General features: G+C 43.1%; 1 protein-coding gene across 12 annotated transcripts in view; it reads left to right on the top strand.

The window, feature by feature from the left end:
* Nucleotides 1-11,709, top strand: part of epb41a (erythrocyte membrane protein band 4.1a) — a 63,803-nt gene extending 52,094 nt beyond the window's left edge. For 10 of the 12 annotated variants that reach the window (XM_061060037.1, XM_061060036.1, XM_061060043.1 and 7 more), the window contains 5 exons: nt 859-975; nt 1,895-1,975; nt 2,217-2,334; nt 9,427-10,595; nt 11,146-11,709. In XM_061060037.1, coding sequence (XP_060916020.1) covers nt 859-975; nt 1,895-1,975; nt 2,217-2,315 — 297 coding nt within the window. In that variant the 3' untranslated portion in view covers nt 2,316-2,334; nt 9,427-10,595; nt 11,146-11,709. The remainder of the gene's footprint in view (nt 1-858; nt 976-1,894; nt 1,976-2,216; nt 2,335-9,426; nt 10,596-11,145) is intronic. The other 2 variants (XM_061060039.1, XM_061060041.1) reach the window with 1 other exon arrangement.
* Nucleotides 11,710-13,217: the final 1,508 nt, after the last annotated feature.

A 13,217-nucleotide genomic window follows, 5' to 3' on the forward strand; every position in this document is an offset into this window, starting at 1 on the left:
GACAGACAACTACAACAGAACAGCTGGGCAGAGATCGGATGGGAACTGAATGTCAGTTGGACGGCAGCAAAGGAGAAGAGGAGGTCAGTGCGAGACAGCTCCCTCTAGTGGATGCATTTTACAAACACCTTCCCAAAGTGAAGGATGCTTGGGAGTATGTGGGTGGTGTCACGACAAAGACAACCCTGGGATTATCCTTGTCTAGGGCTTTCAGGCGCCTGCTGCCCGTGGCATAACTGCTTGCGGCTGCCGATTAAGGTAAGGAGGACTGACCTTACCTGTTGCAGCCTTATTTCTGCACCGTGACACGTCGCTCTCTGTACCAGCTCACTCTGCTCAGTTCCAACGCGTTCTCCTCCGTGTAGGATCACAGTCCATGTGACAATAACTCAGACTTTGTTACAAAGAAAAACTGGAAACAAACAGTCTCTCGTCCAAACTCCCACAAAGCATCTCACAGTCCCAAAGATTTGTCCTCCCTTGCACACCTGCCCGCCTCAGCTAATCAAGATGGTAGCTCCCCAGCCTTTGGCCGTACGATCAGGCAGGAAGGCCCGCCCCCTTACTAGCTTGACAGCCATGCAATACAACCTACCAGGGACATTGTTGCTGTAACAGAAGTGACACTTACATCGTTTAGTTTCCTTTCTATTTTCGTACTCAAAGGAAGCATTAACGGTTCTTCAGCGGTAGGACAAAAAAAACTCTTTAAAGAAAGTTTTCAGATGCATGGGTGAAAAGACTAGAAGGCAAATTTTAGGTTACGAGGTATCATCACACAGATTAGCGATAAATCAGATAAATTAGTGATTTTTGTTGAACTGGTGTTCTTTGAGGTTCTCGACTAACACTTAAAAGGTTTCTCTCCCGCAGCCGGTGGACACGCTGGCAGAGAGGGACTCAGGAGTGCTGCTGAGTGCCCAGACCATCACCTCCGAGACTATCAGCACCACCACCACCACCCAGATCACCAAGGTCTGTTCACTGTCCTAACAGCCCCTCCCCTGCCGGTCGATACCAATCAATACAGTAAATTACTGCCATGCGGTGACGGCGCCCTGCTTTCAATCACTCGTGCTGGTGTTATTGAACCTTCAGGACTTACTCTTTAAGTCTCCTCCAGGAGAGTGATTTAAAGCATTGCCCACTTCTTATTATTAAAACCGCTGTTTGTTTATTACTGTTTTGATATTTGTTTTTACGCGAGTGTTGCGCCAAAAGCCCGAGGTCAAACATCCATCCATGTCTCCCTGACACGAACAGAATCATAACGTTCGACCTTCTGTGTTTTTCATCCCGTTGATCTCTTTGTCTTTAAAACTAAAACTTAAAATCACATCACTGAACTGTGTTTTTCATAAAGGGTTTTTTATCTTTAGTGGACAGGACAGCTGAAGATAGACAGGAAGTGTTGGGAGGAGAGAGTGGAGGGATGACATGCAGCAAAGGGCCGAGGTCGGATTTGAACCCACGGCTCCTGCGATTAGGACTATGGCCTCAGTCGAGCGACATAATCGGCTATCAGCGCCCAAACTGTGTGTTTAAGGGACTGAAAGTACAATCAGCCTTTGACTGCTAAACATGTTGGAGTTGTTCATGAGAGTAATGGTGTTAGGGTTCATTCAGGGCCCTGGCAGAGCTCTCCAGATGAGACGTAAAGATACTCTGTGAGATGAAAGGAACAAGTGCATGTTGGCGTTCTGACACCAGTTCTGCTGATGAACACGAATCTGCCTGATTTTAAAACCTCTATCAGGGAGGGCCGTCCTGTTGAAGTGAAATCAGTTCTCCTTTAAAATTCTGTCAGAGGGATTATAGAAAATCTATCTTTTTGTGTGTGTGTGTGTGGATGGTGAGCTTTTATTTGAGCTTGCGGGATGTCTCTCTGTTGCAGACGGTGAAAGGAGGAATCTCCGAGACTCGCATCGAGAAGAGAATCGTGATCACCGGAGACACTGAGATCGACCACGACAAGGTGAGAGACACAAAACGATGAGCGGGAGTTTATAGCTGTGTTGTTTTCCTGAAAGCCTGCCAGAACAGAGACACTGTGTTGGCTCATCTATTACTACAGATGCACCTGATAGGACAGGATGGAGTTATCTTAACGCTTAATTTGCCCCATGGAGACTCGCAGAAATAAATCTGTTCTGCATGAAAGTTGTTTTAATTAAACTCATTAATCTTGTTCTTGTAAACGTGTTTTTTGTCTTCAGGCTCTGGCTCAGGCTATTAAAGAGGCGAAGGAGCAGCACCCTGACATGTCTGTTACCAAAGTGGTGGTGCACCAGGAAACAGAGATCTCCCCCGAGTAAGACGACGGATCCTTTAAAGGTGAGTGCCCCCCACCCCCACCCGTCGTCTTCACCACCACATTCTCCACGAAACAATTCACAACAATGCGAAAAGAATACTTCCTCTACAATGAAAGGGTCTCATGAAAAGGCCAAAAGTCCGGACGGAAAAGGATAGTATTATTTAGAAAATGCACAAAAGAAACTTGTGACAGCTAAACCCTCCCGTGACCCCCCCCAGGAGCCGACAGGACCAGCTGAGCTTCAATAAAAAGGTCTTATCTCGTAAATCTGACTTTGCTGACGTCTTGCCTTGATTTTACTCTGAATGCAGCGAGCCTTGACTGAGAGCCTGACGTCAGACTCGTAGCTACGCCCGGTCTTATCATGCACGTCCACGAGAACATTTGCAGAGTGGGGAGTGTTGCCAAGTCACAAACTTCCATCCTCTCTGACTCCTCCTATCAAACTATCAACAGAAGATGCTGATAACACACAAAAAGAAATCAGAACTGTACGGATATGAAAATAAGGAAACTCATGGAGTTGCATGCTAAAAAAAACATTCTCATCGCAAAACTGAACAAATCTGAAGTCTTACGATCACATTATCAGGGTTTATTTTCTCAGTAGTATATTGCTGTTTTACTTTAAATGGATGATTATGACACAGTGAGAGAGAGAAACAGGGCTCTGCTCAGCGTTTCTGTCTGACACATGCTGTAGTTGAGGGCAGAGCTCTTCTGTTTATTCATGCAGGGATAGCCTTCTCTCCGTCTTAATGCCTTTTCAATGATCATGATGATGTTCCTGCTTGGCAGCCCAGTGGTGTCCTTTCTCTTGCTGCCCACATAGTTGTGTTGGGGGGGGGGGGGGGGGGGGGTGTTGTGAGGTGGGAGGTGTCTACATGGGCGGAGGCTGGATCTGTTGAGGATGGCGGGGCAGTTTGTGGTGACGACTGGGGTCCATGTTGTGGGTTGTGTGGCTTATTGGTGGGCCATTGGGGGTGTGGATGTGACGGGGGGGGCATCTGTACTTTGTTTTGGGCACGCCTATTTTGTGCTGATTTCAAATACACGTTTCATTGCCTAATTTATTGTTGAGTTTGTTTTCACAATTTTTTTGCTTCATTGCACATCGTATATTTATTTTATTATCAGCTTGTGTTCAAAACGTTCTGCCATTGTTATTCCTGCAGTTGTGTTGACTCTGTCACATCCCCTCTGCCTCCACACTGCCCCTACTGTTCATGTTTATACTGCATCCTGTGTAGTTAATTTAAGAAGATGTGCACAGCTGATGTGTTGAAAAGACACAGGGGACTTGAGACAGCTATCATGTGCATGTGAACGCGTAGCAAGTATTCTTCGCTCTCCATGTCTGTTTTATATGATTATTCATCATCTCTTCTTCTTTGTTTAAACATCATCCTCGTCCCTTTCATCATACACAAAGCTCTGCAGGTCAATAACCTCTCACATCACTAAATGGCGCCCAGGCCAGCAGAGGGTCGGAGTGACTCTCCAGCCTGCAGTCTGTGCTGTGAATCACTCTGTGACTTCTCCCTGGGTCGTCTTTGACGGTTAAAGCAGCATGTCTGCCCTCTGGTTCTGATGTTTCCACTAAGAATCCCGAGTTGATCTGCAGCTATTTACTCTGAGAAAGCGACAAAGCTCTGCGGGGCCAGATTTACTAATCCTATTCTCCAGATTTTTCACCCGTTCTGCCCCGAACACACGAGACGTATTTATCAAACAGACGCTGCAGGATGGAGTCAAAGTTAGTGAGTCATTCCCTGCAAGATAAGGCTTTCTCCCCACTGCATCAAATGCAAAGAGGACACACGTTAACAGAGGTGTATTTTCTATTCGGCAGGATTTGTGTTGCCTGTTGCATCACCTACTCCGCTTCCCACTGTATTAATTGTTTCAAAAAAGGATCGCTGAGTCATGTTACAGAGACAATATTTCCAGTAACAGATTGTCTCAGGTGTATTTTTATCAGCATGCCCACATTCTCATTCACTTCTTTAAATGTGTTCCTAAACCGACAACAGTATTCAAATGCCTCCGTCACAGTCTTAAAATGCTGGATCAAGTATCAGGGCTCCCAAACTTTTCACCTAGCGACCCCCAAACTAACGACGCAACAGACTGGGGACCCCCTCTGTCCCTGGAAGAGGTTAAAGGGATTAATGTAGCGCACGGCAGCACGCACTAACAGGCCGATCCAAACACTGACCTCAGAACAACACTAAAGAATACAGCAGCCTTCAAATAATGAAACAAGATAAACATAGAGCACAACAGTTACTTACATTACAGTCATGTTACTACTGTTTCACAATAATGGGTCAAATATGCAATTTTAAATCATTTTTATTTGTTTTTGGAAGGCATGTCGTGTCCCCCCTCCCAGTGTCTCGTGAGCCCCCAGGCGGTCTCGACCCCCGCTTTGGGAACCTCTGAGCTAGTGCATCAATATATGCACGCCTTTAAAAACGTATCAATTAGCTCACAAATCACGTTTTTTTCACCAGGAATTGTTTCTTCTTCATGGCTCTGAAGCAGCAGCTTACACAGCGGGTCACTCCGACTACAGACAGAAACTTGTTGGATGTTTTATAGCTGTAATTTACAACCCCTTAAATTACAAATTACAACTGTGTGAGAGCGGTGGGGGAAAAGAACAGATCTTAAGAAGTGTATCAGAGGACAGTGCAGTGATGTAACACTGGTCTTTGCTGATGGTGAAAAAAACAGCTTCATGTCAAACATCTGGGCTGCAGGCTCAGGATTGTTAGCTCAGCATTCCTTCTGTTATCATTGTTAAATAAGTTTTTATAAATCAATCAATCAATCAATCAATCAATCAATCAATCATTAGTTGTATAGCGTCAATTCATAACAAGTGTTATCTGGAGACGCTTTCCAAAAGAGCATATGGGATAATATGCAGGAAGGATTTCTCCTTTGTATTCCTCATGTTCCTGTTGTCCACACTTCCTTGGCGCTGAGGTGGAGGTCGGAGCAGGCCGTGCATGAATGAGGACGGCGGTGGTTGTGGGGACAACAGTCCGATGGTGGTTGGCGGCTTATTTCTTGCGGACAATACACAAGACACAGATATAATAAAAGAAAACCATAAAAACAACAGACTGTTTTTGGCATAAGAAGTTTTTAAAGGTTTTCTCAAATAATTCCCCCGTACAAGTTTTATACATACCCAGATTTATACATGTATTAAGTTCCTCCTCAGTCGTGGCTTTGACTGTATATTAAAAACCTATTAAAAAAGGTTTATAGAATTGAAGCCAGAATACCAGCGCTGACATATTGAACATTTTTGGAGACTCAGGTTTTTGTTGCGTCGGCTGAAGGAGTTAAACACATTGAAGTACACAGATGGAAGGAAATCAGTTTGCTGCTTGTTCACTTGTTTGTCCATTCGTTGGTATGTGATGTGAAAAGTCAGCTGGAAGAATGTCAGATAGGAAGAAGCTGAGAGGAGGCACATCGCCGCTCACTGTAGCAGAGTCTGACTTCTCCCCCACTGCTTGTATATACCGGGACAAGGAGAGTTGTCGGATTAAACGACCTAATCGAGGATCCACTTAACTGAGAATGTGACCCTACATTGACTGAAGTCAGAAACACAAGAAGCATTTGTCACTCGCCCTTTTTTCAAACATATTCAGAGGGATCTTTGGAGGTTCATTTCTGGTAATTTCACCATAGAGTTTGTCTAAAAAAAAACCTTCTTGATGTTTTCTTTGTGATAAAAGATTTTTTATCAAAGTCAGATGTGGAGCCATGAATCGGACGATGAAGTCATCATGGCTGTGGTCGCAAACTCATTGTCTTTGTAAATGTGACCGTTTGATTTAGAAGAAGTTAAAGATAACAGGAAGACGTGACTAAAGGGGTAAAAATAAATCGTCTGGATGAACCTTTGATATCAGAAGATATCACTCGATTAAAACAATCAGAAAGATGTAAAGATGGAGGCCAGAAATAACCACATCAGTCTGTGAATATAATTGTGCTGCATCACTCACCATGCAATGTGCAGTGTGTGTGTGTGTGTGTGTGTCTGTGTGTGTGTTTAAACATGAAACTGTGGGCTCTTTGAGTCGTGTTCATTACCTCTGCCCATGTGGTTTTCATTGTGCCCTGTTTATGTGATGTTAGAGGGTCCGGGCCCGAGTCTGGGGCTGTTTAGTCGTCTGACAGGGTGGTATGTAAACACAGCGACCCCACCTCCCAGCCTGCCTGTTTGAGTGTGTGTTTAAGCCCTCAGCGCTGTTTGGCAGGCAGGGAAGGTGTGAAATCAGCCAATACCTGAGGGCTTGACTTTTAAATTGGTGCCAGAGAATTCAACTGCAGGAAAGTACAGCTACATGCTGCATAGTTTCACATATGTTAACCAGCAACATTATTATTCAGTACCGACACGGGCGAAGAATCAACAACATTCTTCATTTAGAAAATATGAGCAGCACATTCAGAAACACGTGCGAAACTCCAAAACAAACGGAAAAATGCTTCAAATAAAAAAAACATGTTGTCAAAGGAGTAAAAACTGTATTTACATCAAATGTGCTGCAAATCCAATCATCAACAGAAGTCCTCCTGGCCTGTAGGGGGCACTCAGCATCACGTTTTCCATATTTTTTGCATGTGTGCCAGGATTTGCGGAAAGTTTTTCCGAATGTAAAACTTGTTGGTTGTTGATCCTTTGCTCTGTCGTTACTCTCTTCTTCTCATTAAGATATTATTGGTGTCAGATGATGAGTCTGCATGGAAGTCATATTCTAAATTAACAGCTGTATACACTATTCTGTTCCGAGACTAAAGCCATTCACAAAAACTTGAGGCGCACTGCCTCTGAATCTTCTTACGTTCCTTGTTCACACATGCACCTCACAACGGGAGACTTTACCTGTCTTTACTCTACCTGACGTGACTTAAAAGGAATTAAAACCACTTCTATACGACCCTATAATGAGAATATTTGCTTTTATACCAATGCTATGTGTATTTCAACTTGTTCACAACATCACCAAAAGAGCAGAGAACAAACTGCTGAACAGAAAACACAGTGATGCAGAAAGAGATCACACCGGTCGTGTGCATACAGTATTTGGTCGTGCACCGTTTGCAGCATATAAAGTCACCTCACACTCACTCACATGCTTGCTGTTCGCTTTGAATTCTCCTGAGTATTTCCTGCTGCGTTCTCACATCAGCCCACCCTGACTTCATGCTGAATATTTGGGGAGGCAGGAGAAGTTCTGGGTAACGTCGGAGTAAAAAATGTGTCAGTTTGCGTTCACACATGCAGCTTGTGTGCACGTGTGAAAACATCATCTTCATGTCCACTTTAAGATAAGAAGAGTCAGAATGATACGTTTTATAACTCTGTCCATCTTGTTATTAACCCGCAGTGATGACAGAAGGTCATGAGCAAAAGAAACCCTGGTGTTTCCCTGTCTTAAATTCACAAACATGTGAGTTCATCAGAAGTTCAAATTGTCCCAGAAACAGCATGTTGAGCTGCATTCACTGTATTATAAAGTGTCCTTTCTTTAGCCTGTTAGCACACTCATTGATGTTACTAGTTAGCCTGGGAGGTGAGTGAGTCAGGGTTAAATTAGGCAGAGGTTGGTGGAATTCATTAAAACGACTTTGTAGCTGAACAAATTAGCACACGGAGGGTTTAATGAGCCGCCTACGCCCACAGAAAAACTGTCCCTGCACATTAAATCATCGGGAAAACTTCCTTTGTGTGGTGAGAAACTTTTGCATTATGAAAAATCTGTAATAACAAGTTTACAGTTGGGAGAAAATATCTTTCTACATCCAGCTGTATCGCAAACATCTCTGTTCTTCTTCTGGGAGAGGCGCGTCAGCAAACCATTCCAGCCTGTGAGACAAAGCTGAGGGCTCTAAAGGCCCCATGAACCGCTCCGTTTAGCCGGCACGTTCAATCAACTTCAATGTGTTTACATCAGAGTGAAGCCTGAGACTCCTGACCACTACATCTGTAATGTTCAGTAAAGTTTGAAGTCATCAGGATACAATCTAAATGTCTGAGACTCCTCCAGTTCGACACGGTGTCGTTAAAACATTTTACTGCTCTCGCTCTATAAACAGCCGCAGACTTTTACAGATTTATTGATGGCTTTGAAGTTGCAGCGACGGATCTATTTTTACCACTGTCGCTTTTATTTGAGTGTTTTAGCCTCGTATCGTAAGTTCACGACTACAGTTCAGCTCAAAGCCAGGAGGATGTTCGTATTTCAAATCAATGCATTTTGTAATTCAACACTTCTCCCATCGTTCTTATTAGAGAGGCGAGCAGGAGAGTAACATGTCCATCAAAACAGCTGCAAGCTTTCAGTGCAGGACCGTCGTCAGTCAAAGAGTTTGTACAAGAAGACAGGCCATCTTTAGGAGAAGCTTGCAAACAGTCAACATCATGACATCAGGGCGAATGCAGGAAGAACTGGTCGAAGAAGAAAAATCGCTGAGTGTGAATCTCTCTGATTGGCAGTTGGGAGGTTTCATTTCTCTCCAGCTCACGACACAGGTTCAGGATAGCCCCTTAAGCATGCTGTAGTATCCATGCTTTCACCCATTAGTGTGGTTTCTCCTTATTTGTCTCCTCTTCTTTTTTTTTTCCACTAAAAGACCAAGGACTGACAACGCCAGCGCCATTTTCCACTTTTTATCAGACATTATTCTCCATTAGTAGGCTACCTATAATACGAGTGGTGAGCGACAGCGGTGTGAAAATGGTCTTCTCGTACCGCCCCCTGCTGGCATGGAGAGTTATTTCCTCTCACTGCAGAACATACGTGGTGGTTGGCCGCCGGCTGTAGTCTCTGTGGTGTGTTCAAGTGCAACTAGCTCTTTGCCGTCTGCTTGGCGTGTCAGGGCCTTTAGACGTAATATTTCAGCTGCAGCTACATCCTCATAATGTTCTTACCTCTTTTTATCTTTTTAATCCACTGTTTCTCCCTCTGTGTTCAAACGAGTTTCTTTCTGAAGTGAGGACACTTTGCTGCCCACTAACGATGACTTCTCTCTTTTCTCTTTTTTCCACCTTCCTCTCTCGCTCTCCTCCTCAGACGTCTCAGCTTCACCTCTCTCCCTCCTTTCTTGTATCTCCATCACGCCATTTTTCCAGCAGCCCCCTCACCTCCCCGTATCACACCTGACTGCACTGCCTCTACCTGAACCCACCAGACCGCATCAGAGGGAACCAGCTTCTACCATAAACTATGAACGTAACCCCTCAGGAGAAGGAGACGGACCCTACCAGTACTCCCCACAATCCCCTCGTGTTCCAGTTACTGCCAAAAGATCAACGCTGGACTGACAGAAGAAGAAAAAAATATTTTATAAATGAGAAAAAAAATGAAATAAAGTACAGCATTTGTGGATTTGTTCCTCTCCAATTTGTCTGGAGATTTTAAAGAAATTTTCAAGGGCATTTGGTCTTTTAATCTTGAGATTACTGGTACTTTATTTTTCTACAGCTTTTCTTACCATCTGAATTGGTGACCGATAACTTTTTAAGCGAGTGTTTCAAACAGCATCGACAAAGGGATTGTGGGTGATTTTTTTGTGGCGTCGGAACTCAAGGATCCCTCTCAAATTCTAGCGTGAGTTTGGTGTCATTTCTTGTACAGTAAATATTTTATTTTCCCTCTCAATGTGAAAAAATATTTTTTCAATTTATGTATAAAAAAAAGATTGATTTTATGGAGCCCTTCACCTTCCTCAGAGTTGAGGTTTTTGTTGTGCAATCTTTCCATCTTTTGGTTGTTTTAGTTGTTCTCGTTGTTGTCGTAGTGCTCGTGCCAATAGACCGGGGTTTTCTGAGGACCGGGGAGACAACCGTTTACTGAAACCATTCTTTCTTTATTTATTCCCTCCTTTGTCTTCTTTTTGTGTGTTTTAGATCAGCGCAGTTCTTTGTAACATCAGGATTTTATATCAAGGGCACTAAGCATGACATCGTCAGCATTTCTTAATGTGTTTCACATTTCTACTTTTCTACACAATGGGCAGTGTGTACTCGTGCAGAGAGAGGAAACTCAAGCATGACGGAGCTTAAAGGTCACATATTATATTACTAATGTGTCCCTAGTCTGTCTACAAATCCCCCAATGATGAGTAAAGTCCATCCTCTCCGTCTGTAGCCTGCTCCACTTTTCAGAAAATGTGTGCTCAAACCGGCTGTTTGGAGATGTTCCCTTCATGACATCACAAAGGGCAGTAGCCCCTCCCCCAGGTGGGTCACACTCCCACAGCTAGATGTTTGTTCTGCCCTCTGAGTCTGCCTTCTCACCATAAGCAATAGGACATGGAGCGAGAAAGACCGAGTACACCCAAGCCCTTCCAGAGAGGGGGCGTGGTCAGACACAGCTCATTTACATATTTAAAGGTACAGACACAGAAACAGCCTGTTCTGAGCAGGGCTGAAATAGAGGGGTTTATAGACATGATCAAATACAGGATCAGAGTGGATTTAGAACAAGAAACTTCACAGACAAACTTCACTCTGCATATTTTATTAATCCTCTGCAGGAAATTTCACCATCACAGCAGCAACTGCAACCACAGTCAAGACACTACGAGAGCTTATCTACAATTTAAAAACAACAAAAAGTGACTAAATAGTTCATTAATCTATAAAAATAAGAAAAATATTGTGGTCTTCAAAAGAATTAAGATCTTATCAACTGCATAGAAATGTAGAATTGTGTGTCTGACTTTCAAAATTGGATTATTGTATTCAACTTTGAATAGAAGACCCAGAATAGAGCCATGTGGGACACCAGACTTAATGTGGACAGTCTAAAAACCGTTCAAGCGCCTGAGAGGTTAATAAAAACATATTTTCAGGGACTGTAAGTCTCAAATTCAAAGGGATTTTAATTTTATCTGTTTGTATAGTTGTGTAAGAGGCTTTCAATACATCAAAAACAAGTGCACAATGTCCTCCAGGGCCCTGACAACAAAGTGTATTAATATACGAGGCAGGTACAACCTGATTATCTTCCAACTATTACTTTAACTTGGTCAGTATAAAGAGAAGTTTAGGAGGCCACAGTCATCCTCCTCCAGTTGTACAAACTGCCCATTACCATCAGACTCATGATTAGAACAGCTCATGTAGTTTATATTTGTCTATTTTCAAACAGGAAGCTTTTTTAGAACACACTCTTCTGTACAGTCCTCCAACATGTTGTAATTCCTTCACTGTGCTGTCATCCCCCTTTTCTCGTTGGAAACAAGCAAAGTTCTTTCTTTATTGTGAACCCTCACTTTTCCACTACAGAGAGAGACATGTAATAAAAGAACACCATGCACAGAATAAACTCGAATGTAGAAATTGTATTCTATCTTTCTCTGTGTCTGTTCTCTTTTTCGACTGACTGCTCTCATCTTGGTCTCAGTACCTAAATGGTGGAGTTGATGGCACAGGAGTAAATGAGTTGGAGGGATTGAAATGATATTAAGAGTCCAAAGTTTAGAACTGAAGAAGCCTTTTGGACGAGAGGTAAAACGTCTTCAGGATCTTCAACCACTGCAGTTTCCTTTGGATCAAGCTTTGAATTGACCATGACCTGGATGACTGAAAACCTACACAGGTATTAAGAGTCGAGGTCTAACCTACGTGGACACGGGGCCTTCAATTATTTTCTGCATCGGGTAAGGCTGCTTAGACAACGATGACACAGATAACGATACAGCCTAACGATACGTTAGTGCTGGGCGATATATTGTGAAGCTTGATTCGATCAATATTTAATTAATGCTTGATATGGAAAAGGGAACATCGATTTTATTTTTTAAACTACTTCAAAGTTTTCTCGCGATATTTCGTTGCTCCGCAAGATTTTCGCGGCAGCGCCTGTAGTGCGGAGACCAATGGGTGGAGGAGACTCCACTCCTGCCACTGAGTAGCCTAGCTCTTATAAGCGACCAACATGGAGGAGGAAGAGAAAGATGCGAGCGAGGCCGAATTACTTCCAAAAAAAGGGCACATAACGCAGGGCTCGACATTATAACTCGGCCCGCTCGCTCGGATGAATGATTGACAGAGTCCGGGCCAGCTGATTGCACGTTCAGCTGGCGGCTTCACTGCTGTCACTTCCGCAAGCGCGCTCGCTACACTTGAATTGTACACTCGCACACAGATTTTAGCGCAGGTTTTCTCTACTAAAACACACGTTCGGTAAAACGGTTTTAAAACCATCAGATCCTGACAAAAGCCGAGCTTAAATCAGCATTCAAAGGAAAAAAATCACCGGAAGAGTCGAGAGTCGAGAACGGAGAAAAGTTTCAGCCACAGTGACAGACAGCTGGAGGAGCTCGAACACGCTGCAGCTAAATTTCCCCTTAAAGTTAAAGACTAGATCATGGTAAAGATAAAAGTTATTCACAAAGCATCTTATCCCTTAAGAGAGTTCCTAAAGTAAAGATCTAAGGATGAAGAGTTTCTCACAGAGAAGAAAGAGAGAAAGGTGATCATAACAATTCCAGCTCTATCACAGCCTCATATTAATATCAGATTAAGTAGACTCTTACGGTTACCAGCATGGTGAATAAACATGAGCAAATAAATATAAGAAAAATACAAAATATTTTTATAATTAGAGCTCAATTGATTAAATAAAAGTTGTTATTTACTTTTGCATCAGAATGGTTCAAGAGTAAATCGTTGACTATTATTCTTCGAATCAAAAGTAACGTTCCTGGGCCAGCGATTACAAGGGTCAGGCCAGTGATCTTTTTATTTTATACAGTGGAGATTCAGTTTTATAGGCTACATTTATAAACTTTAATCCGATAAATATCAAATATCGACAAAAATATTGTGATATCAAATTTAGGCCATATCGCCCAG

The sequence above is a fragment of the Labrus mixtus genome, chromosome 16, assembly GCF_963584025.1.
Source record: "Labrus mixtus chromosome 16, fLabMix1.1, whole genome shotgun sequence".
Taxonomy (NCBI): domain Eukaryota; kingdom Metazoa; phylum Chordata; class Actinopteri; order Labriformes; family Labridae; genus Labrus; species Labrus mixtus.